The sequence below is a fragment of the Loxodonta africana genome, chromosome 24 (genome assembly GCF_030014295.1).
Source record: "Loxodonta africana isolate mLoxAfr1 chromosome 24, mLoxAfr1.hap2, whole genome shotgun sequence".
Taxonomy (NCBI): Eukaryota; Metazoa; Chordata; class Mammalia; order Proboscidea; family Elephantidae; genus Loxodonta; species Loxodonta africana.
Window position 1 is genome coordinate 47,921,791 of NC_087365.1, and position 25,929 is coordinate 47,947,719.

The following is a 25,929-nucleotide window of genomic DNA, read 5'->3' on the forward strand; positions in this document are numbered from 1 at the left end:
GCAACAGTGAACGGGAGATGCAATTTTTTGATGAGGAGGTCAGGGAAGGCTACAATGAGAAAGCGAAATATCTGAAGAGTCCTGAAGAAAGAAGAACTGCATGGATACCTGGGGAGTGTTCCAGACTAAGGGACAGCAAGTACAAAGGCCCTGTGGCAGCAGTGTCCTCAGCATATTTGCAGATGAGGTCAGAGAGGTAGATACAGGAGGCAGATCCTACAGAACCCTCCAGGCCATTGTCAGGGCCTTGGCATGCGATGGGAGCCATGGGAGGGTTCCGAGCAGAAGAGGGCTGTAATCTGGCTTACACTGCGTGCATGTGCAGAGCCAGCTGTCGGGGGTGAAGGAGGAGACAGCTACAACAGTTCCAGTGGGAGATGATGGTGGCTAAGACCAGGGTGGGGGCTGTGAAAGGTTGAGAGGTGGCCAACAGAATTGCCTGATGAGTTGGATGTGGGATGTACAAACAAGAGCAGAGTCAAAACGGGTCCAAGGATGTGCCTGAGCAACTGGCAGATGGAAAGGTCACTGACTGAGACAGGGCTCTAAGAGGAGCCATTTAGAGATGGCGGTGAGAGCTGTCCTAGACGTGTTACGTTTGCGATGCCCGTAAGACCCCAAGAAGAGATGCCGAGTCTTCATGCAGATACAGGCACCAGAAGTTCAGGGGAGAGGTTCGTGCAGGAACCATAACTCTCGGAAGTGTCCTCAAAAGGATGGCATTTAAAGTGACTGAACATGACGAGCTTGTCATGGGAAGACAACAAAATGGTGGAAGGAGAGAGAGAATCGTCTTGTCTCCTTGCCACTGGGTTCTCAATCCCCCCGCCACATAGAACCTGGTTTATGTGCTGGGGACACACACTGTGAACAGTAACAATGACACCAGCTTCTCCCTCTAGAATGACCTGCTGTTGACAAAGGAGGCACCCACCCACTGTCTCACTTGATCCTGAGAGGTTAAGTAGGGTGGGAATTAGCCCTCCCTGACCCACCTCGGCACCCAGACAAGAAACTGAGGCTCAGAGAGAGATGAGTCTGACGCAAGGAGACCCAAAGGCTGACTCAGCCAACAGAGCCACCTGAGCCCCAGGCTGCAGCATGAGGCGCTCTCTGCCAAATACAGCTTTCCACGAGCAGAAATAATAAAGAGACCCCACCTTCACAGCTGCCAGCATGGACAACATGACAAAAACCTGACACATGGGGAGGGGGGCTGAGAACGTGTCTTGGCCTGAGGCATCGCCATGACTGGCAGATGACATGCACTGGCACAGAGCTGAGAATCAAGAGAGGCACCAGCACCAGACTCAAGATTTAATCTTCAGCATCTCCCCAGAGTCAGGTCTTCCCTGTTCCCCAACTTACTGGCCACCCCAGCCCAGAACTTCACCATCCTCCCTCCGTGCCCCATGGACACCAGAGACACCAGGGGTGGGTGTGAGTATCTAGCCTACCCCCACCTCAGCCACCGGCTCAGACGAGCTAGTGTCAGCCTCCAGAGACCAGGAGCACTGGGTTCCAATCCCAGCTCTGGCACCTACTGACACTGACGTTTTAGACAAGCTGCAACACCTCACAAAGCTTCAATTTCCTGACCATAAGATGGGCGGCAAATATAGAAATGTCTATATCATCACTGTCCTCACAGCAGTAATACTTGTTGAGCTCTTACTATGTGCCAGGCACTGTTCTAGACCAGGCTTTCTCAACCTCAGTACTACTGACATTTCAGGACGGGTAACCCTTTGTTGAAGGATCCCTAGTTGCACAATGGTTAAGCATTCAGCTTCTCATCTAAAAGTTGGCGGTTCAAACCTACCCAGCAGCTCCACAGGAGAAAGACCTGGCAATGTGCTTCTGAAAACCCTATGGGGCAGTTCTACTCTGTCAAATGGGGTTGCTATGAGTTGGAATTGACTCAACTGCACATAACACACAACTGGCCTGTGCACTGTAGAATGTTTAGCAACATTTCTGGCCTCTACCCACTAGATCCCAATAGTGCCTCCCTCCCCAGTTGTGACACTATGAGATGTCCCCTGGGGGTAACTCTGCCCTCAGCTGAGACCCACTGGTCTAGGAACTATATATCAAAACCCACTAGAATATGGGCTCCATGAGCGTAGAGATCTTTGTCTGTTTTATCCACCGACACATCCTTAGTGCCTGGAGTAGTATCTGGCCCAGAGTAGGTATCCACTAAACATTTGTAGAATTCATGATTCCTTTATTTACTTGTTCCCCTCAACAACCCTACTATCCCCATTTTACAGATGAGGAAACTGAGGCACAGAGCTGTCTCAAGGCCACACCGCTGGTAAGTGGTGGGGCCCAGGTTTAAACCTATGGGGCCCAGTTTCAGAACCTGGCTCGATTATCCTACTATCTGATTCTCAAAAGATTACGGGGCCAGTATTATATATAGATCTGGCACATAGTGGGTGTTCTAGGGATGGTCACCTTCACTTCCGTTTTAAACTCCAAATTTGATTCACTATTGTTAATAGTAGCTAAAATTAATTGAGCATTTATTATATGCCAGCACCACACTAAACATCGTTCACGTATCAAGGCTCATTTCAGATTTATAACAACCCTAGGAGGAAAGTACTGTTATAAGTCCCCCTTTACTGAGGATGACACTGAGGCTCAAAGAGGTTAGGTGACTCACCCCACGTCACAGATGGTACAGAAAGGAGCCAGAACTAAAAGATAACACACCAGGGCCTCTCACACTCTGGGCCTTCAGACTGCAAAGGTCCCTAACAAGCATTTACTCAATCTCCTGGGCTCAGCACAGAAGATACCAAGGTCAAGGTGGACCCGAAGCAGCTCCAGCAGCAGGTGGAATGTGGTGCAGGCTCAGCGGAGATACAGAGGGCTGGGGAAGGAAAGAGGGTCACAGCTACTTGAGGGCAACAGGATGGCTTCTTGGAGAAGGTATTCTGAGTAAGAGGAAAACTCAAAAGAATCTGATAGTCGTGGAATGGTCAGGGAAGGAACTTGCCAAGGAGGTGGCATCTGAGCAGAGATACGGCTGGAGAAAGTGGGCAGCCATGCTGATGTCTGGGAGAAGAGAGCTGGCAAAGGAAATAGCACATACAAGACCTGAAGGCAGAACATGCTTGGTGCCATAGAGGAAAGACGAGGAGGAAGAGTGGCAGGGAAAGGTGTGCAGGCGGAGACAGAGACAGCTAAGGACACCTGGAGCCAGTGCAGTCTGTCTTGGCACATACATAGTATAATGAAATTATCCTTCATGCTTCTGACCCCAAGGGGCCCACGAGGGGTCCTATTCATGCTGCTATCACTGCCCAAGCACAGGTGCACCACAACACGTGCACAGGGAATCTGGTGGCCCTTCCCTCAAACCTCAGCATTTTAAAGAGAAAGACATCGATAACTGTCCATTTTTATAAGTCTACCTTCATTTGGACAGCAATGTATTAATTCCAGCTAATGAAGCAACACACACACACACAAAAAAAAAAATGTACAAGGAGAAATAAACAATCTTTCTCTACACCCGTCCCCATTCTCAGCTAAAAACCATCAATCTTGACATTCTGGTGCAGATCCTGCAGGACCTTTCTCCACACTCAAAAAAATAAAACCACCGAGAGGGTCTTTTTTTTTTTTTCCTACAAAATTGGAATCATGCTCTACGTCTGACTCAGCAACTTGCCTTCCTCACTTAGCAGTATAGCAGGTACAGTCCTCACGACAGCAGAGAGCTCATACTCGTTCTTTTAAACAGATGCCTGATATCCCAAGGTGTGGATGAGCCACAATCTTCGTCAGCCTGCTAATGGGCATTCATGTGGTTTCCAATTTTTTTTGCCATTATAAACAAAAAATAAATATCTCTGTTAACTTAAAGCTTTACACACTTTTTCCTAGTTCTACAGGTAACGATCCCAAAGAAGCTGAATCAAAGAGTGTTTGGGGGTGGGGGCGGAGATTGTTTTGTTTTTGTTTTTTAATGACAGACTACTTTTCCCAAAAAACAAAAGTTATTAACACTCCCATCAGCATCATGGGGAATGGCTTGTTTTCCAGCAGCCATGTCAGCACTGGGTATTATCACTCGTGTGTGTCAGTGGTAAAGCCATGGAAGGTGACTAACTGATGTGGTTACTCAGGAGAAATGGAGCTCCATATAGTTCTCGTTCCACAAAATGCTATGAAGTCAAGAGTGTCCTGGACCCAGATGAGGACAGAGGGCTGTGGAGGAACAGGCCGTCCACTGAGCAGGCCCAGGCTGGACTGAGATGCCTCCCTGAAGCCCCTCCCCATCCTCGCAAGCTGACTCCTGGGCCTGCACCATCCTCTGTTTCTGAAATGGATTTCACACCCGGGATTAACAAAGGTGCCTTTGTCCCTAGGAAAGGGGAGAGACTGTTGCAGGAACATTCTGGGTTCTGTTCATTCAAATCTCAGCGTGTGGGGAGGGGAAAGGCAGCGTGGGGGAGAAGCAGGACACTCCCCACTTTGACCCGACCTCAAGAGAGATTGACTCAGGCAGAGCTGGAGCAGCCCCAACCTCGCTGCTGTCCACTCGCTGGTTCATTCCACAAACATTTGCTAAGGGATCCACCAGGCTCTTCAGGAAGCGTTTTACATTGATCACTGCATGCAACCCATTCTCCCACAGCCCAGTAAGAGAGGTACATCATTACTCCCATTTTACAGATGAGAAAGCTGAGGTTCAGTGAGAGGAAGCCTCAACTCCAGTCACACAGCCAGTAATTTTTTTAAAAAAAAGCCCAAACCCACTGCCATTGAGTTGATTCCGACTCAGAGTGACCCTATAAGACAAAGAGAACTGCCCCGCTCCTGTCTGGAGGGAAGATGAAAAGGCAGAGGGGACAGAAGCTGGCTGAATGGACACGGGGAATACAGGGTGAAGAGAAGGAGTGTGGTGTCTCCTTAGGGGGGGCAACTAGGAGTACATAGCAAGGAGTGTACAAATTTTTGCATGACAGACTGACCTGATCTGTAAACTTTCAGTTAAAGCACACACACAAAAAAACCCAATACACTAAAAAAAGACAGAGAACTGCCCCATAGGGTTTCCAAGGAGCAGCTAGTGGATTCGAACCACTGACCTTTTGTCAGCAGCTGTAGCTCTAAACTACTGCACCAAATGCAGGAGCACAAAACAGGGCAATTAACTCACATTTTACCAACTGCAGGCCGCCCCGGGCCCAACTGCCAACCTCTCCCACCGGGGCTACTCCCTCTGCCTCCACATGCCCCCTATAGTCCATCCTCCACTGGCAGCCAGAAGGATCCTGCCAAAACTAAGTCAGATCCTGTCCCCCCTCTGCTCAAACCTCCGATGGCTCCCACCTCACTGACAGTAAAATGTGAAGTCCTTTCGGTGTCCCATAAGGCCCTGCCTAATCTTCCCACCAGCCTCTCCACACCCACTGTCACCTCCCTGACTTCACCTCCTATCACTCTCCCCCTCACTCACTCTCCTCCAGCCACACTGGCCTCATTGTTCCCGCCTCAGGGCCTTTGTGCTTGCTGTCCCCTGTGCCTAGAATGCTCTTCCCCCAGATACCCACAGAGCTTCCTTCTTCCACATCCTTCAGGTCTCTATTTACACATGACCATTAGGAGGCCTTCCTTCTCTGTATAGCACCTAAAACACTAACGGACATTATCTTATGTAATTGTTTACTGTTTTGTCTTTCTCACTAGAATAGAAACTCTCTGAGAGCAAGGGCTTTTTTTTGTTCCCAGCTGTGTTGCGCGTGGGTATCTGGAATACCGCCCGACACACAGCAAACATTCCAATATTTGTTGAATAAATAAATGATCCCAGCCCAGGGGGATCAGGGAGGACTTCCTGGAGGAAGTTAATCTAAGATAAAATTAGAAGGATAAGTAAGAGTTAGCTAACGACTAACATAAGCCAAGCAACTCCCATTTTTGAGTTTTTGGTTTTGTCTTTTCTGAAGGCAGTTTGAGTTGGATTTTCTGTCACTTGCAACCAAAGAATCCTGACTGAGACAACCAGCTCCTGCTGATCTTATCATCATCAATGTTATTATTAATCCAAGCCCTCTACACTGGACTGCACAAGGCTGGGAAGATGCCAAGCCCAACCAAGATGGTGTCCGGGTCCTGTGATCTGACAAGACGCCCCAGTCAGCACTGAGGGGTCTGGGACTCTGGTCTAAACCCACTGCTTCCTCACTGGGGCCTGTACACCAGGGCCTCCCAAAGGAGCCTAAGTACAGGACAAGATTCAGGAAGTAGGCAGGCGGATGTGGGAACTTCTAGCTTGACAGCTGATGTTGCAAAAAAGAAAAGGGAATGATTGCCCACATGCCACAGGAAGTGAAAACTGGGTAAGAGAATCAGGAGGTGAGCATGAGGCTCCACCTCCTCCAAGAGAGAACCACCCCCTCTCTTCTTCTCCACCTCACAGAACTACAAGGACCACATACAAACTGGAATGCGCATCTCACACTCAGATGCCCGTAGGGGCCAGCCTAGCAATGCAAGGTTGGCTGGGTCTTCCTCCCAAGGGCAATCAAAGTTGTATCCTTCTATCAGAGAAGGGCTTTTTTTCCTCATAAACACCTTTTCCCTTCCAAAGAGAAATCTCCCACCTCCTACTTTTCTTAAAACACATGGCCTTCTTGATCTGGCTCTCAGTTTTCCATTTGACAGACATAAGGATTAGAAGAGATATTCCAATGTCCTCTTAACTCAAAAAAAAACCCAGTTGAGCAAGCACAATGATAAACAGCAACCAACACTCAGCCTCAGTGTCAGCGGTATGTTGGGGGAGGAGTGGGCACCGTGGCAAACTGAACACAGCAAGCCCTGTCTAAAGGGGGCAGCCACTATATGGCCCCAGTCAAAGTGTTGCCATGTGGGGATGTGAGCTTGGTGTGGACAGATCTTCAGAGCCTTCAAGAGAAGTCAGAAATACAGATTTTTATGTGAAATTTCTGACTTTTCAATGTTGGCAGCTAATAAATTTTTAAAAAAGAAAAACACTATGCAGACCAGATAAAGCCCACTTATACGCCTGATCTAGCCTGAGGATCTCCAGTTTGAAACTCATGGTTCTGACTATGAACAAAAGTGAGCCTCTGTCTTAATCATGTCTGTGTCCTCAGAGGCTAGCACAAGACCTGGCCCATAGAAAGGGCCCAATAAGTGACTTCTGACCTGAGCCAGTTATGCACACATGCACGCACATGCACACACACATACACATATACATCTTTTGGTCACTAAAGAATCTGGGAGTGAAGTTGCCCAGAAACACAGGAATCATCTGGGACACAGGATTCGTCTAACTGATTTGGACACAACATAAATCTCCCTCTGAGTCCTCCAAGGAGGGTCAGCTATGGGACAAAAGCAGAACAATGATAGAATAGGACTCAGGAAACCTGGGTTTAAGTTCCATCTCAGCCACAAACTCATGTGGTAACACCCTGGGCCAAGCTCTGGGTCTCAGTTTTCCCTGCTGGAAAAATGAGAAGATTGGGAGAGATGATGTCTGAGCCTTTTCCAGCTCTAAACACCTGATTCTAGGATTCTAGTTGCCAGTGGATGATTAATTTGCACTGGTAAAGGCCAAAAGGTCCTGACCAAAGCCTTCCTTAGCCCTCTATTGTTAAATCAACCAACTGGCAGCACTTGAACAAAAATGTACAATTACGATAACTATTTTAATTATTATAACGAATACATATGGAGTGCTTACTATGTGCCAGACATTGTTAAGAGCTTTTCAGGTCTTCAACCAAAAAACCAAACCAGATGCCATCAAGTCAATTCTGACTCACGGCAATCCCATGTGTGTCAAAGTACAACTGCTCCGTAGGGTTTTCAATGGCTGATTTTTCAGAAGTAGATCACCAGGCATCTCTCCTGTGTCGCCTCTGGGTGGACTCGAACCACCAACCTTTCAGTTAGCAGCTGAGTGCTTAACCGTTTGCACCACCCAGGGACTCTTCATAGGTCTTAACTCACTTAGTTCTCCCGTCAATCTAAGAGGCAGGCACTATTTTCAGAAATAAGGAAACTGAGGAACACAAAGGTGAAACAACTGGTCCACGATCACATAGCCGGTAAGTAGCCAGGATGTGAACCAGGCAGTGGGGATCCAGAGCCCCCATGTTTCATTACGAAGCCATTAAAGGCCTGGTAATGAAGAGTGGTAGTATTATGAGGAAGAACTCAAAAGGGGCAAAAGAAGCAAGATCTAAAATTACACAATCGTGTGTGCAGTGTGATCACACCTAGGCTACAACAAAACGCAAAGGAGAAGAACAAGGAGGAAACGCACCTAAAGGTAAAGGAGCTGTTTGGAGGGGTGAGAACTTACTCTTCATTATTTTCCAAACGTTCTGTGATGCGCAGAGCACCAGCAAAAGCAGCCGACGTGTCACACACGTTCCTGGGAACACTTTCCTAGTTAACCCTACCATGGCAATGGGGGGTGAAAATAGGTCCAAAGGACATCTTGGGAAAATCCGGTGGAATTAGAATACAAACTGTGGACTGTCTAATACTGTTGTCAATGCTAAATTTCCTGATTTTGTTCACTGTACTATGGACATATAAGAGAATGTCCATATTCTTAGGGGATACATGCTGAGGGAATTAGGGGTAAAGGGGGTCATATATGTATACATACACAAAGGAGCTCTGGTGGCGCAAAAGTTAAACACTGCCTGCTAACTGACAGGTTGGTGGTTTGAACTCACCCAACAGCTGCACGAGAGAAAAGACTGGCGATCTACTTCCATAAGATTACAGCCTAGAAAACCCTATGGGGTATTCTACTCTGTCATATGGGGTCCCTATGAGTTGAAAATCAACTCGACAGCACCTAATAACAACATTACATATATATATACAAATACACATATAATATAGATTTCGAGAAGGGAGTGGGGAGGAGAGAGGGGAACAAGGAAGAGAGAGGGGGTAAAGAGATGAGAGTGAGAATGGTACAGCCCCAAAGCTAACAATTGGTAAATCCAGGTGAAGGATAAGCAGGATTGCTCTGTATTCTTGAAATGCCAAAACTTTAAGTTACCAAACAATTAACTTTGAAAATGTATTAAATTGTCCATAAATACAGCATGCTTGGGTTTGTGCATGTATGTATGTATGTAGAAATACATAATATGTATACCCTAAACATCGTTTTACAATACTTTTCAAATGCACAAGGAACAGTCACCAAGATACACCATATGCTGGACCATAAACCAAGTCTCAGTAAATTTCAAAGGCCTGAAAGCCCAGAGTATACTCTCTGAGCACAAGAGAATTAAAATCGAAATCACTAAACGATAAGTTATCTGGAAAAGCCCCCAAATTTGGGAATCAACACAACTAGAACGGCTTCCTCACTCCCCGGCCCTCCCTTAGAGCTGCTGCTATTGTTAGGTTCCATTAGACATCACCTGTAGCTGAACCGACACAAGGGAACATGCCTATGACACACCCCACTGTATTTATTACCTTTGGGATCAAGGGGAAATAAACCTTAAAAACCAGCCAATCAACAGCCTGGCCAGACATCAGCTGGTGACTAGGGCCACACAGAGCTCCCTCATGTTGCAAAGAAAACCTTCTGATCCTTCTGCTCTCCGGGTTGTGATAAGGAGAGGAAGCCAAGGACGCCAATCTGCAGTGACTCCCCCTGCTGGGTCCCACGTCCCCCAGGCCAAGTCATGGCCACTCACTAAGAAACCGTCAGGAACCAGGAACACCTGTCACAGAATCTGCCTCATTCGATTCCTTTTATTCACTAATCATTCATTCAACAAACAGTAACAGAGTGCCTACGATGTCCTAGGCACTGAGGATATGGCAGTGAATACACACAAGAGCAGGACCCTGACCTCATGAGGCTTATGTTGTAATGGGAGACACCAATACTAAACAAGTAAACAGACAAGATAAGTTCAGGGAGTGACAGATACCCTGAAGAAAATAAGTGAGGAGATGTAGAGTGACTAGAAGGCCCATTGAGGAGGTGACATCTGAACTGAGACCTGAAAGACAAGGAGGGGGCCCCTGAGGCAAATCATAGTTAAAAGTGTTCCAGGCGATAGGAACAGCGAGCGCCAAGGCTGAGAGGCTGGAACCAACTCAGTACAGTTCAAGAACAGAAAGAAAGCTGGTGGGACCTGGACATAACGGACAACGTGAGAAGATAAGACTGGAGTGGTGAGCAGGGGCCAGATCATAAGAGAACTTGTAAGCCATAGTTAAAGAGTCTGGATTTAATTAACCTCCATTTTTTGCTCCACCCCTCAGTACGGTGAGGATGGGAGAGGAAGGCGTTCCTTTATGGCTGTTATTGCCACCATCAAACCAACTAGAGTGAAATGCCAGGATGGTGGACCTAAACCCACCCCTGTCAATTACATCAAATGTAAGTGGAATACACAATCCAACTAAAAAGAAATTGTCAGAATAGATAAAAATGCCAGATCTAACTATATAATATCTACAGCAGATGTTAAGTCGACTTCAGCTCGTACATGACAGAGTAGAATTGCCCCACCGGGTTTTCCAGGCTGTAATCTTTACAGGAGCAGGTAGCCCAGGCTTTTCTCCCCCAAAGATGCTGCATGGGTTTGAACCATCAACCTCTCACTTAGCGCCAAGGGCTTAACCATTGTGCCACCAGAGTACCAGGAGACAGTATCTGCCACGAAAGTCTCCTCAAGAAGGGAGCAGTGGGGTCTGCCCCATGGCCAGGTCCTCAAAAACTCAACCAGCAAATCATTTCAAGGGATGCCAGGGTCTGTGTACCACACTAGAGAGACCAGCTCCTGCCAGGAAGGAAAGTATACCCCATTAGACATTCCACATACTCCATCTCACTGAAAAGGAAACTGACTGACTCCATCTGCCAATCAGCTCACTTTGTTTAGGAGCCACTCTAGGCAGGGCCCAGTGGTCAAGAACATGGGCTTTGGAATCAGACAGTCCTGAGCTCAAATCCACCACCTACCATCTGTAGCAGGCCAAATTCCCAGATGGCCCCTGAGATTCCCGACCTCTGTGTACATGCCCTGTAGAATCTCTCCCCGTTTCATGTACTCAAGACTGTGACTCTGAGTTCACTCCTGTTACATAATAAAGGTCACGTTATGTTACCTAACAAAGATGAAGGGATTTTTTAGACATAATTGAGTTCTTAAATCGGTTGACTTTGAGTTCATCGAAAATGATTCAGAGTGGAAACCAGAAGAAATGGATGGTGCCCGCTACCATTACTGGATGTTTTGATCAAAGATTCTATAGAAAAATCCTGATCAAATCAGGGGAAATGAAGATCAGAATTTCAAATTCTCAAGGAATCCAGACCTTCTGGGGCCATGGAGGCTAGACGAACACCCAAAACTACTGTCCTGATATAATCTTTAAAAATCATACCTTAAACCAAAAGTATCTCCTGAAGTCTCCTGAAAACCAAACCAAAGTTCAGCTTAACGAGTAAAGAATGTCCACGCTGAGCACTGTGCTCCTCTAAGAAATACCTACATGGGATCGAACTGACAGAGAGCAACTCGAAAAATTACATAGGAAGTTTAAGGGGCAGTGAGTTTATGTTCATGGGGGTAGAACAATTCTGAAAAGGGAGGGGAGAATGGTTGCACAGCTTGAAGAATGTCATCAATGTCACTGAACTGTACATGTAGAAATGGTTGAATTGGTGTGTGTTCTACTATGTATATTCTCAAAAAAATAAAGTGAATTTTTAAAAAAATTATTCAGAGCCGGACTGACCTAATCAGGTGACCCCTTAAGATGATGGGAGCCACAGGAGGACTCTGAGCAAGGCAGTGGCGTAAAGCGACTTAGGTTCCAACAGGATTCCTCTGGCTGCGTGTGCAGAACACACTGTGGGAGGCAAGGGTGAGAACAGATGGAGCAAGTCAGGACTGCAATGGTCCTGGCCACTTTGCAGCCATGCAACCACTTCAGCTCCCAGTTTTCCTTATCCATGAAGTGGGTCTGAAAAATACATCCTCCACAGGGCAGTGGTGAAAGCTTGAGTCAAGCAGTAAAGTGTTGTGATGGCTAGAAGTGGAGGATGGAGTCCAAGGTCCCGCCAAACAATTTTTAATCACGCAAATTAGTTTCCTGAACAAAATAACAAATGATACCCTCCTCTCTCACAGGAAGCAGAGGCCCTTCTCACCATCAACAGCCCTTTCAGCTCAGCAGCAGCCACCCTGACAGCCACTCACACCCCAGCCACAAACAGGGGCCCTCTCTGGGTGTGGCTGGCTCAGCCAGTCTCCTCCAGAGAGCCCGCCCTGGTCACTCAGGTGTGACATGGTACCCACAGGAAGGCTGAGACCCAGAACAGGCAAAGAACCCACCCCAGGTCACACGGCAGCCTGGGCACAGACAGGGGATCAGATGTCAGGCCTCCTGACTTCCAGCCCTCCTGACTCTGCCTGGGAGGGAAAGGTGGTCACTCCTTCCTGGAGCAGTGTCCAGGCCACAGGCAGGAGGTGGCTGCTGAGACCTTAAGAAAACCACTGCCCAGACCTGGTTTTCAAATCAATTAGACCATGCCACACCCCTGCTGAAAACCTCCAGTGGCTCCTCACGTACTAGGAATAAAACCCAAATTCCTCCCCACGCACACAAGGCCCACGTAACCTGTACTTGCCAACCACCCCAACCTCATCTTCCCTACTCTTCTGTCCAGCACCCTGGCCTCTTGCTGTTCCTCAAACAAACCAAGCATGGTCCTGCCTCAGGGCCTTTGCACATGCTGTTCCCTGTGCCTGGAACACACATCTCTCAACTTTCTCCACAGCTGGCTCCTTCTACTTCAGGACTCAGCCCAGAGGCCACCTCCTCAGAGAGGCCTTTGTTGACCAACTCATCAAAGGCATTGCCACCATCCCTACATTATTACTATTGTAATACCGTTGTTGTTGTTGTTGTTAGGTGCCATGAAGTCGATTCCAACTTGTAGCAATTCTATGTACAACAGAACGAAACACTGCCCGGTCCTGCACCATCCTTGAGCCCATTGTTGCCGCCACTGTGTCAATCCATCTCACTGAGGGTCTTCTCTTTTTCACTGACCCTCTACTCTACCAAGCGTGATGTCCTTCTTATAACACTGTAATAACTTTACTGTATTATTACAAATCTTAATACTTTCTCAAGTGATCTCTTTAGCTGTGTAGTATCTAAAGATTCCATGAAGGCAGAGATCTTATCTACTTTGTTCCAGAAACACACCAGCACATAGTACTATGCCTGGCACAAAGCAGGTGCTTCATGACTCTTTATTGAATGAATGACTGAATAGGTGAATGAAGGCACCAACTGCCCACACCCTGCTCGGATCTGGGCCTCGCTCCTCTTGCAAAAGCTGCCCATCCTCCCCAGCAAGGGGGAAAACACAGCCAAGACCCCAGGCCCTAGTAGCCAACGGTCACCTGTGTCCTTCCACCAGCCTTCAGTGGCCCTGGTTGAGAACCTGCCTGAAATAGCTTTGCCTCCCCTGGTCCAGAATCAAGGGATTGTCTGTCAGTTCCACCCTGGGGGAGGAACCAGCAGGTAAACACAGATTGAGTGTCCAACCACAAGACAAAAGGGGGCTAGGGAGGTGGGAGGGGATCCCTCCTGATCCTCATGGTGCCGAGAAAATAAAAACAAATTTCCAGTCCACCTGGGGCTGCAAGGCTGGAGGGCTTTCCTTCTTCCTGGGCCTCCTCCCAGAGGAGCGGTGAGCCAGAGGCAGCTTCTGGGATGAGTCTGACCTTTTCGTATCGCTCAGCAGTGCCCGGCGCTTCCCATGGATCATCCACTCACTCCTCACAGCAACCCTAGGAGGGCTATCATCACCCTCATTTTGCAGATGAGCAAACCAGGGCTCAAAGAGGCAGAGGGATATGCCCAAGGGCAGAGCCGGGATTTGAACCCAGGCTATTTGGTGCTAGACTCTGGGCTCTTAACCACAAGCCAAGAGAGAAAGAGCCCCTTCCAAGACACACTGCGGGTGAAAAGAGCCAGCCTGAACAGTGATGCTAACTGTACCATATAGTTTGTGTAAACACACACATGGATACACACACACACTCCAATTCCATGTATTCCCACATATGCACATAAATGCCAGAACAGGTCTGAAAGCAGGGCTGGTGGTCAAAAGGGGCTTCGGCCCAGTGGTTCTCAACCAGGGCAATGCTGAGCCCCAGGGGGCACCTGGTAAAAATGTCTGGAGACATTTTTGATTGTCACAACTGAGGGAGGGAGGGCAACTGGCATCAAGTGGGAAGAGGCTAGGGACAACGTTAAACATCCTCCAATGCACAGGACAGGCCCCCATGACAAATAGTTTTTCAGCCCCACGTGGTAATAGTGCTGAGGCTGAAAAGCCTTATTTTAGCCTTATCTGTAGTGTTTAGGGAAACCCTGGTGGCACAGTGGTTAAGCACTATGGCTGCTAACCAAAGGGTCGGCAGTTCGAATCCACTAAGCGCTCCTTGGAAACTATGGGGCAGTTCTACTCTGTCCTATAGGGTCGCTATGAGTTGGAATCAACTCTACGACAGTGGATTTGGTTTTTTTTTTTTTGTTTTGGTAGTGTTTAGTTTTTTTACAGGGGAATGCTTCCATGTGTTGCCCATTCAGCCGCTCAAGCAACAAGGAATTACTGGTCACTCCCCTGTGCCAAGTGTTGTCCTGGTTAGGGACACCCATTGCCATCGAGTTAACTCCGACTTACAGCGACCCTACAGGACAGAGTAGAACTGCCCCATAGGGTTTCCAAAGCTGTCATCTTTATGGAAGCTGCCTGCCACATCTTTCTCCCACAGAGCAGCTGGTGGGTTCAAACTGCCAATCTTTATGTTAGCAGCCAACCACTTAACCACTGGGCCACCAGGGTCCTGCTAGGGACTCCAAAGTGAACAAACCAGCCTTCAGGGGAACAGGGCAGGAGGGCTGCCCTCAGGGGCTAATGTGCATGGGGGAAGGACAAGGATAAATAAGCAAATGACACAAAGGGTAAAATAAATGCTAAGGTGGGGGAGATGAACAAGCGCAGCAGGAGGGCTGAGGGGAAGGGAGCTACTTTCTGAGCGGACACTGGGGTCGAGACCTGAATGAAAAGAAGTCAGCATATCTGACAGGATGTCAGTTATGTGAAATTGTGTGTGCTTAAAAGACTCACTGGTGAAATGTCTATTCAAGCCCTTTGCTCATTTTTTGATTGAGCTGTTTGTCTTTCTGTTGTGGAATTCTTTATACATGTTGGATACTAAACCCTTACCAGATATATGGTTCCCAAAAGGCAAGGAACGCCAAGGATTGCCAGTAACCACCAGAAGCTGGAAGAGGCAAGGAAGGGCCTTCTGAGAGAACACAGTCCTGTCAACACCTTGATCTTAGACTTCTAGCCTCTAGAACTGTGAGACAATAAATCTGTACTGCTTTAAGCCACCAAAAAAAAAAAAAAGGCATATTGGTAGAAGACTATTAATTCTTAGCATACAACTCACTGAGGTGAGGGAAGGAACCAAAGGGTATCTGAGGGGAGGGTATTCCAGGCACAGGAAGGAGCAAGGGCAATGGCCCTGGAGCTGGCCACGTGGAGAACAGCAAGGAGGCTGAGTGGAAGGAGTTGAGGGAGGTGAAGTCAGAGAGGTAACAAGCCCCACCATGTAAGGCCTTGTGGGACATCGTAAGGACTTTAGCATCTACCCTGAATGAGATGGAGAACCCGCTACAATTCAGTGGATAATTAAAACTTAAGTTTTAAAAAGACAGAGTAAGAGAGAGAGGGAAGATGGCAAAATTGGCACGAAACGAGAGACTGAAAGGGCTGACTCAATAGGGGGAGAGCAGGTGGGAAAAGGGAGTAAGATGTATGTAAACCTACATGTGACAGACTGATTGGAATGGTAAATGTTCACTTGAAGCTTAATAAAAATTAATTAAAAAAAAAAAAGACAGAGTAAAGAGATTGGCCCCTTATCAGCTTCTAGGGCTGGAAATGCCCCCCTGTGGGAACTACTGAACAGGGACTTTGATCCAGGCTACGTGCTAGGCTGCTAACTGAAAAGAAAGGTCTGTGGTTCGAACCCACCAGCCACTCCACAGGAGAAAAATGTGACAGTCTGCTTCTGTAAAGATGACAACGTTGGAAACCCTATGGGGCAGTTCTACTCTGTCCTATAGGGTCACCATGAGTTGGAATCGACTCAAAGGCAACAGGTTTGGGTTTTTAGGTTTTGATCCAGGCTAAAACAAATCCCACAGAGGGACATGGGCTACCCAAGCCCCCTCCCCAGGACTCTCAGGATGAATACCTGACTGGCTGTGGGATCACTGCCCTTAACCAAAGCTCATCTCCCCTCTGGGGGCCACACACCTCACCTGCAAAGCAAGGAGTTTTGGACCCAATGACCCACCTGGCTTGCCTTCAAGTTCTATGGTCTCCTAAACTCTGAGGCTAGCATCATCCTGTCCTGGCCCTAGGCCTAAGGAACAAAGCTGGCAGGAACTGTACCCGGGTTTGAGAACTAGCCCACCCTGCTCACCCACCACCCACCAGGGTTCCAGCTGGCACACCTGTTATCTGTTGGAAAAAAGGAGAAAAGTCACAAAAATCTGAGAGGTCAGATTCTCCTGCAGTCAGGCATGTCCTGTTTCAAAGACTTAAAATCCCGATGCTGTCGAGCAGATTCCAAGTCATAGTGACCCTACAGGACAGAAAAGAACTACCCCATAGGGTTTCCAAGGAGCAGCTGGTGGATTCAAACTGCCCACCTTTTTGGCTAGCAGCCAAGCTCTTAACCACTGCGTCACCAGGGCTCCCTCTTGCAAAACCTCCAAGGCGGAACGGGGCTGTGTAGCAAATAGGATGTGGGTTTATCTGAGGGCGTGGCTCTGAGCCAACAGATCTGCTCACTGGCTTGACATAGGAGGGCCCTCTCCAAAAAAGGGGTGCCCTGAAGCCCCCAAGAGCCAGGGACACCAACCCCATCCATCTCTTCCTAAAGTGACAAATAAATGGTCACAAGGGCAGATGCTGGAATAATTAAGGACATGGGCTTCCAGGATGCCCATCTGAAGAACGTACTCAATTGATACACAAGCTGCAGCATGTCTGATGGGTCATCCTTCTCCTAGGACAAGGACAACTTCTTCCCTGTTGTCGGCTACATCCTCACGGTCTAGAAATACACACCGCCTGAAATATACAGCAGGTGCACCATAAATATTTGCAGAGTGAGAAAAGCAGTCTAATTTCTCTTTGGTTTTACCTATACGGGGCTCTGTTTTCCATACGCAAAAGATGGGGCTCCTCTAACGCCTGCAGACACTTGGGTAATTATCATCAAAAGACTTTCACCGACATCTGGATGCTGTTCGGTTCCGTCCAGAGTGGCCTGACCCAGGCTCTCCAGCATCTGAAAGTTCAGATCACTTGGACCTTTTGGCTTCATTCTTGTCCACTCGGGCAGCCAAGGAGGTCTCACAAAAGCAGTAACTCTGCTCGTGAACCAAGCATCAGGTTGGGGGAGTTCAGAGGCGCGGTAAAGAGTGTGGGGTTTGAGGTCAGACTGACTGCCTGGGTTTGAATGCCAGCTCTGTCAGGCTGTGTGATCTTGGGAAACCAACTTGACCTCTCTGTGCCTTTGTTTCACTTGTAAAACGGGAAACACAATAATATCTAGAACTTTTGAGTTAATACACAGAGAACACCTAATTGACACAGGGTTTGCAAATGTTTAGCATTATCAGAGTGTTAGCAAATTAAAATTACTATTGTTGTTGCATTAATCTATAGCCATGCTGAAAATGCAACCCTTATTTTTTTTTCAATATATTCACATCACATGTATAATTTTATACAAAAAGAGTATTACAAACGGGGCTTCTTGGTATACTTTTTTCCTTTCTTTTCTTCCTGCTTGCCTTTCTCCCTTTCTCTACATAATATACATCATTCTATGCTTTTCTCCAAGCTCCTCCAACCTTATACAAAGTCATGGTTGTTAGGTGCCCTGAAGTCAATTCTGACTCACAGCAGCCCAATGCAACAGTATAAACCGCCCCATAAGGTTTTCTAGGCTGTAATCTTTATGGGGGCAGACTGCCCGGTCTTTCTAGTTGGTTCGAACCGCTGACCTTTCAGTTAACAGCTGAGCAGCTTAATCTTAGGGCTCCATATACATGCAAGGTACACGAGTATACTATGGCTATTGTTTGTTTTCCAAAAATACAATCATGTTACATGCAGGATGATAGAGCATCTGACTTTTCATGACACCTCCAAGGCACCAGGTAGGTCCTTCTTCGGGCTGCAGGATCAAAAACCGTGCCCCCCACCTCCCACCCACCAGCATTTCTCCCTTGTGTGAGGCTAGGAGTACACAATCTTTTAAAAACCAACAAAGAGTGACAACACGAAACCGCACTTCTTCTTTTGGCAAGCAAAGCGCCTCCCCGCAAAAGCAGAAACACAAAAAGCATTCTGGAAGCTGTCTGCCCGCACCCCCTGTTCCTCAGGGACCCAGGCCCAGCCAGCTCAGGGAAGGCTCTCTGGGTGTCTGGGAGTGTCAGGTCTCTCTCTCCCTGGCTACAAGGAGCCTTGCAGCGGATTGCTGACCAACCCCCACCCCTGGAGCCTAAGAGGTCCCTCTGCCCATCCATCCAGGCCCTCTTTCTCTTCCTGCCTGGCTGACTGGCATGCCCATCATGGAACCCATCGGCATGAGGTCCCCCCCCTTGTAAGGAGGGACCCTCAAACCAATCTAAACCAAGAACCAGGTAGGCCCGGGCCCAGGGATCATTCACTTCCTCTCTGAGGGGGGAGCTTTGGAGCCTCAGATAACCTCACCTGCTCACTCAGATTGCTGCACATCCCAGGAAAACCACCTTAGCATTCTGAGTACCTACTATGTGCCTCAGGAGCCCTGGTGGTGCAACAGTTAAGCACCCAGCTACTAACCAAAAGGTTAGTGGTTCAAACCCACCTAGCAGCTCAGCGAAAGAAAGACCTCATAATCTGCTCCTGTAAAGATTATAGCCAAGAAAACCCTGTGACGCAGTTCACTTTGTCACATGGGGTTGCTATGAGTTGAAAAATAACTCAACAGCACACCAACAACTATGTGCTCAGCAGTGTTCTAAGAGCTTAAACTTTAGGCTCATTCAAGCTTCCCAACACCCCCACAATGTAGTTGTTATACTATGCCCATTGTACAGATGAGGCAGCTGAGGCACACGGCAGGTCAGGGATCAGCCCAGAGTCACCTTCGGTCTGTGTAGGTTTAAGCCAGGATTTGAACACCAGCAGCCTGGCTGTAGAGTCCCTCACTCAACTGCCACACCATAAACAGACGCACAAAGAGGAGGAGAAACCTGGCAGCCCACCATGTCCATTCCTCCCACAGTTCTGTCCATTCTGCAGAAGACAGAACAGGAGGCAGCACCAGCAGAGGTTAAGAGTCACACAGACCTGGGTTCAAATCCCAGCTCTGCCACCTGAATAAACCATGTGCTGAGCCCTTTATAAGCCAGAGGCAGTTTGCAAAGTGGTTGGTGCCATGAGTTCTAGAGTAGGGCAGCCTGGGTTCCAATGTCACTTGCAAGCTGCCTACATGACCCAGGGAAGCTCACTTAAACTCTCTTTGCCTCAGTTTCCTCATCTGTCAATGGAGATAACAGCACCCCTCCCCTGAGGGACTGGAAGATTAAAAGGATGGTAAATAATTCCTGAGTGTCAGCATCTACCCAGTAATGACTACCATTATTATCATCACTAACATCGCCCAAGAGCACACAGGAAGTGCACAGCACAGCCAGGGCTTCTAAGCGTTAAGATCCAAGGTTCAAAAAAACCCAGGGCATTTTCTCCTACAATCTCTATGGTTTGCCCCAAGAGAGACGCAGCATCCCTAGGAAAAGCTGGTCCTTTCCTTTTTATGACTCTTAAGCACATAAAACATGGCACCAAAGTCAGCAGTGCCCTTAGAGGTAGGGAGACGGGGTGCAATCCAGTTCCTGAAGAGGATGGTGAAAGATGGGGAGATTCTAGAGAAACCACACGGTCCTAGGACCAGAGCCAAACAAAATTGCTGGTTCCTGCCAACAGAGTTTCAAAGAAATGAACATCAAAAGGAAACTCACTCAGAGTTCCTATCCTTCTTTCAGTGCTGACTCAGACCTCACTTCCTCCAGGGAGCCCTCCCTGACTACTCTCTCTGCTCTCTGGATACTGAAACCTATAACCCTAATCACCTGGATTAGTTGTTTAGTTATGATGTAATAACAATAACAATTAATGATTAGTTGTTCAGTTATCCTATAATAGCAGTAATAATTAATGACCATAACTAGTATTTATATACCTTACTCCCCTGCCCATCTGTCAGTGTGTCATACTGCAGTGGCTTGTGGTGTTGCTGTGATGCTGGAATTTCAAATGCCAGCAGGGTCACTCATGCTAGACAGATTTCAGCAGAACTCAGAGACTAGGAAGAAAGGTCTGGCCATCTATGTCCAAAAATTAGCCAATGAAAACCCTATGGACTGCGACAGAATACTGTCAGAGACAGTGCTTCCAACAATGGACACGAGCATACCAATGATCTTGTAGATGAAACAGGACCAGATAACATTTAATGCCATTGTACATAGGGTCCCAATGAGTTGTAGCCAACTCAACGACTAACAACATAGGCCTTACTACCTGCCAGACACTGTTCTAGGTGCTTTATTTATATATACATAAAAAATACACACATATATATGCATGTACGTGTATATACATACATATATACGTACAACTCAATCCTTTTCAAAACCCTATAAAGTAGGATCCATTATTATCCTCAGGAGCCCTGGTGGCGCAGTGGTTAAGTGATCAGCCGCTAACCAAAAGGTTGGCAGTTCGAACCCACCAGTGGCTCTGCAGGAGCGAAGACCTGTCAATTTGCTCCTATAAAGATTACAGCCTAGGAAATTCTGCGCAGCAGTTCTACTCTGTCCCACAGAACAGAGGCTTCATTTCCACTGGCTGCCGAGCCCTTAAAACCAGGGACATAAGAGGGCCAGGGAAGCCCTGCACTGCCTGCCTCTACCACATGGAATTAAAAGCAGGGAGGGATTGCTGGGCGGGCTTCTGAGCCAGGAGCTACCAGGGGGAAAAATCCCTCAGCAAATATGAAGACTGGGAAGAGAGAGTGGGAAGACCGAAGACAATCACAACCTGCAGGCTGCCAGCCTCGTTGCATGGAGAGCCCTGGTAATTAGCAGTTCCTAAAGCTCTAAGCCCTGGCTTTTCAGAACTTAAAGGCCTTGGGTTGTTTAGGGAACACTTCTGATGGGTAAAGACAAGAAAGCACCCCTGCGCCTCACACTGACCACGGAGGTACATCTGCTCAGGTTACACAATCAGCCTGTTTCTGACACAGGCTTACGGATGCCCCAAAGAACAAAGCCAGAAGGAAGCCTGGCTTCCCTTCCCTTGTTATACAGGTGGGGAAACTGTGGCCAGGACAGGTGACATGGTTGGTCCGAGACGTCAAAGTCAGAACCAGATCATCCCAGCACTGATACATATCAACAAAACAACTGCAGGAACTCAGAATATTAAAAGTGTCAAGGCGATAACACAGAACTTAGAGAAATCTTTTTTTTTCCCCCGTTTCTTGAATGATAAGAATGGTTGCTCCCAATCAATTTTCATTATCCCAGCTTCCTAGGATTCCGCATGTGGACGATTTTAAACCACCGTTGACCCAAACGCAGTCTCTGTTTCAGAACCACACCACTTAGGGCAAGGGCAAGGGATAGAGAGGTATCCATTCTTGCCCGTTAATATAAAAACTGGTTTGTTTCCTGTTTCCCTTCCAGACTGGGGAGCAGGGAGGGAGAGGCTGAGAAGCAGAAGTGATGAGTTCCCTAGAAATTGACAGGGCCCACAGATACCAGTGCTGTCTACATCTTTAATTCACAAACTGCCAGTTTCACATTGAGCAGATTCTTTTCTGAGAGGGAGAGACAGGAAAGAGATGCCAACTCTGCCTTACTCTTACAAGCCTTTCTAGAAAGGTCATTGGGCAAATGGTTTTCAATGCCTCTGCACCCCCTATGCACCCACACACCTTCTTTCACAGGGAGAAGGGCTCTCTCCTCCCAGAATTCGGAGTTGGAACTCGAATCTCACACAGCCCCAGGTGCACCCGTAAGCCACTGGGAGCCCAGAGAGTTTCAGAGTCTCCCTCTTTCCCCCATAGCCTGGGGGCTGCAGAGCCCAGCTCTGGGGTCTCTGAAGGAGCCACCACCCCCCACCGGCCATTCCTGAGCCAGGATTAAAAGACTTCCTGGAGCAGAGAAGGCGAGTAAATGAGCTCCCAGCAGGAGGCGTGGAGATTAAAGCCCCTGAGTCTCCTAACTTCCATCCAAGGCTCTGCCCTGTCCCTCCTCCTCTGCCCCCTAGTCACTTTTCTCACTTCCTAAGAGAGTAGAGAAGTGGCCCCTTCCTCTCACTGAAAAAAAAAAAAAAAAAGAAAGAAAAACTCAGCATAGAATAAGGGTTTAGAGTACAGGATGGGCTCCTCTGGTTCAAAGCCCAATACCCCCACTTAACCAGCTGTGTGATCCTGGGCAAGTCACTCAACCTCTCTGAAGCTAACTCGCCCAAGCTAAAAGTTGGGGGAAATGCTGGTCCCTACTTCACGGACCACTTGTGAAGGTTAACGCTGTGAATGACATATGTCGGGTGCCAAGCACAGAAAAACTTGTTACTTTACAAGCAGTGTCTGAATCTGTAGCTTTGCAGTTTAGGAGGTGAGGGGCCCTGGACTACCAAATCGTGACTTCCAAACTGCCTCTCCCCGACTCCGGTGGGGGCTGGGGGGTGGGGAGTGAAGGAGGGTCTCCTACCCTGCGGTTCTGTCCATTTCCGACCCTGCTCCAGGCTTCGGTTTTTATCCTCCTCTACTCAACGAGGAGGGACTCTGGCCTCTATGATTTCTAGGGGCCGCCCCACCTCCAGACAAGTATTCGGCGGTGCACCAGAAGTCGAACAAGTCCGGGGAAAAGACTCAGGACCGAAAACTGCCGGCGCCTGGGTCCCAGAGCCCCTGCCTCGCGATGGAACTGATTTTAAAACTATTTGAAAGGCGGGGAGTGGGAAGAAAAAGACAAAAGGGGAGCGCACGGCGGGCGGGGGGGGGGAGCCGCGGGGAGGGATGGTGTGCAGGAGACCCCGGTTTGGGGCTGGATCGCGAACCGGCCAGGGAGGCGACAGCACAGCTCTGGAGGAGCACGATCACCCCACTTCTCTGCGAGACCCGCGGGGCGCCTCCGAGGAGACTCTCGCGGCCCCGGGAGACTGCGGCCACAGGTTGGGAGGACCTGTTCCGGCTGGAGGCTTCTGCGCTCCGCAGCGGGACGAGCGGCCAGACCCGGGCTGTCCCCGCGCCCCCAGCGCCACTCACCGACTGCAAGAAGCGCAAGGTGCCCACGTAGTCCCTCTCTGTGCCCAAGATCTCGTTGAGGACGCAGAGGCGGAGGCGCAGTTGGCGCTCCGACTCCCGGGCGGCCGCGCACGGGCCGGGACCGGAGCTGGGTGCTGCGGCGCCGGGGGCCGGGGGCTCCGGGTGGGCGCTGTCCCCAGCCCCATCACCGCTGTGGCCGCTGCCGCTGGGTGCCTCCATTCTAGCGCGGCCGCGCGGCGCCGGCTCCTTCCCCCGCGCGGAGGTCGCGCCGAACGGCGGCTCAGGCGTCCAGGCGCCCCATCCCGGACGGGGCGCGCCGGCGGGCCGGGCTCAGCGGCGGGCCCGGCGCATGGCGAGGCGGGCGGCGGGCGGGCGGGCGGGACTGGGGGCCGGGCGTCGGGCCGGGGGCGGAGGCAGCTCGCGGAGGCCGGCCGAGGGGCGGGAGGGGGCCGGCCCTCGGGACTCCCAGACGGCGCCCCCCCCCGTCACCACCCCCGCCGCCCAGGGAGCGTCTGCCAAGTGCCACGCCGCGCTCGGCCCGCAAAGGCGCTCCGCGCGCGCACGGAGTCCCTTACAGACGCGCCCCTGCGCTCGCGATTCCGTCGGAAGCTCCGCGCAGCCGGATCGGGGGCGCCCGAGACACTAGGCCAGGAAAGACCTCTGGAAGGGGCCCTGCGAGGTCGGCGATCCCGAACAGCGCGCACGCAGCGGCAAGCGCACCAACTCCGCGCCTGGGCGCGTGGCACCACCCCCGCGGGCTACGCCACTCCCACCCCGACACACGCGACACCCGCTGCGCACATGCACACGCACGCAGGTCCGGCTGCTGCTGCTCGGGCCGAGTAAACACCGGTGGGAAGCGCGGAGCGGACCCTACCCCGCGCGCGCCCCCCGCCCCCGGCCTCCAGGAAAAGAGGAGTATTCTGCCCCGGTCGCGCAGCCTCCCTCCCGGGGACACCTTTGGGTGCCCTCGGGAGCTACCACGACCTTGGGAAGGAAGACGCATGGCCCGCTGTCTCTCCCTCTTTTCTCTTTCCCTCTGCTTTTTCTCTCCCTCATTCCTCCTTTTTATTTTCTTTCCGAAATTCTTTGTCCCCAGAGAGTGACCCTGCCCTTCCACCTCTTCCAGAAGAAATTATTACCTACCCTCGAGTTACTGTTCAGGAGGCAGCTGTAAGACGCCCATCGCTGCACCCCTCTTCCATTCACCCACCACTTGGGATGAAACCTTTGGAAACCCGGCTGCTCTGTGTGGCTTTGATAACCGTCCTCACCTGCCCCAGAGGACAGTAAGGAGAGTTGAGGGAGCTCTGGGGCCTAGAGTCCACTACTCAGGTTCGGATCCTGGCTCCCTCACTTGCTAGCTGGGTGATCTTAGACAGGTTCCTCCCCTCAAGAGCCTCAGTTTTTGCATCAATACAAAGGGAATAACAGTGCTACCTACCTCATAGGGTCCTGCGTGGGATTATGTGTTAATTCATGGGAAGTACTTGGAACAGTGTCCTGCACCTAGAAAGTTTTCTGTAAATGTTTCTTGTTTATTATTGTTGGGAATCCTGGTGGTGTAGTGATTAAGAGCTCACCTGCTAATCAAAAGGTCTGCAGTTCAGATATACCAGGTGCTCCTTGGAAACTCTATGGGGCAGTTCTACTCTGTCCTATTTTACATGTGTGAAGTGCCCTCTTGGCCTGGCTCCACCTTCCAGACTGCCCCCACAATCGCTAACCAGCCCCTATTTAAGGGGCCAGAGATTGTATTATCTCCCCGGTAAGATTGGTTGATTCATTTAATCTTCCCCTCTAGACTAGAGTGGCTTTGGGTAGGAAATTTACTGCCATATTTATCTTCTGTTCCAAACACCTAGACTGGCTCTCCCCGTGGATTCTGTAAATACCGCAAGTGCCTAAGAACACAAGGAGAATATGCGGTGGCTTCAGCCCCCACAGAGCTGTTTCTTTGGGACCAGGGGCAAGGCAGCATTTGATCTGGACCTTGAGGGATGAGTGCTGTTCCCCTGGACAGAGAGTAAAGGGTGTGAGGTAGGGGATCCTGCAAGTCATGGCTGGTGGAGACCAGTTATGTCCAAAAGGTAGCTGACCTTTTGTTCCTGAGTTTTTCAGAAAAGTAGCAGTCTCACTTCTAGGCAACTGCAGGAGCTCTGCCTCTTAAAAGCTGTATGACCTTACACTGCTCCGTCAGAGGCTCATCTTTAAGTTCGTCATGTATTTTTCATGGGCCGTGGAATGAAACAGGCTTGCATTTGTATCCCAGCTCCAAGTTGAACTAGCTGGGTGATCTTGACCAAGACACTTCACCTCTCTGAGCCTGATCTGTAAAATGGAGGTCTTCATGAGAGTGAAACTTACGTAAAGCAGGGTTTTTCAACCTTGGGACTACTGGCGTTTGGGGCCAGATAATTCTTTGTCATAG

At 49.3% G+C, this 25,929-nt stretch overlaps 1 protein-coding gene across 3 annotated transcripts in view; it reads right to left on the reverse strand.

The window, feature by feature from the left end:
- The window catches only part of PREX1 (phosphatidylinositol-3,4,5-trisphosphate dependent Rac exchange factor 1), a 221,784-nt gene extending 198,052 nt beyond the window's left edge, over window positions 1-23,732 (reverse strand). For all 3 annotated transcript variants that reach the window (XM_064276180.1, XM_064276179.1, XM_064276178.1), the window contains exon 1: window positions 23,499-23,732. In XM_064276180.1, the coding sequence (XP_064132250.1) occupies window positions 23,499-23,717 (219 nt within the window). In that variant the 5' untranslated portion in view covers window positions 23,718-23,732. The remainder of the gene's footprint in view (window positions 1-23,498) is intronic.
- Between the last annotated feature and the right edge of the window lie 2,197 nt (window positions 23,733-25,929).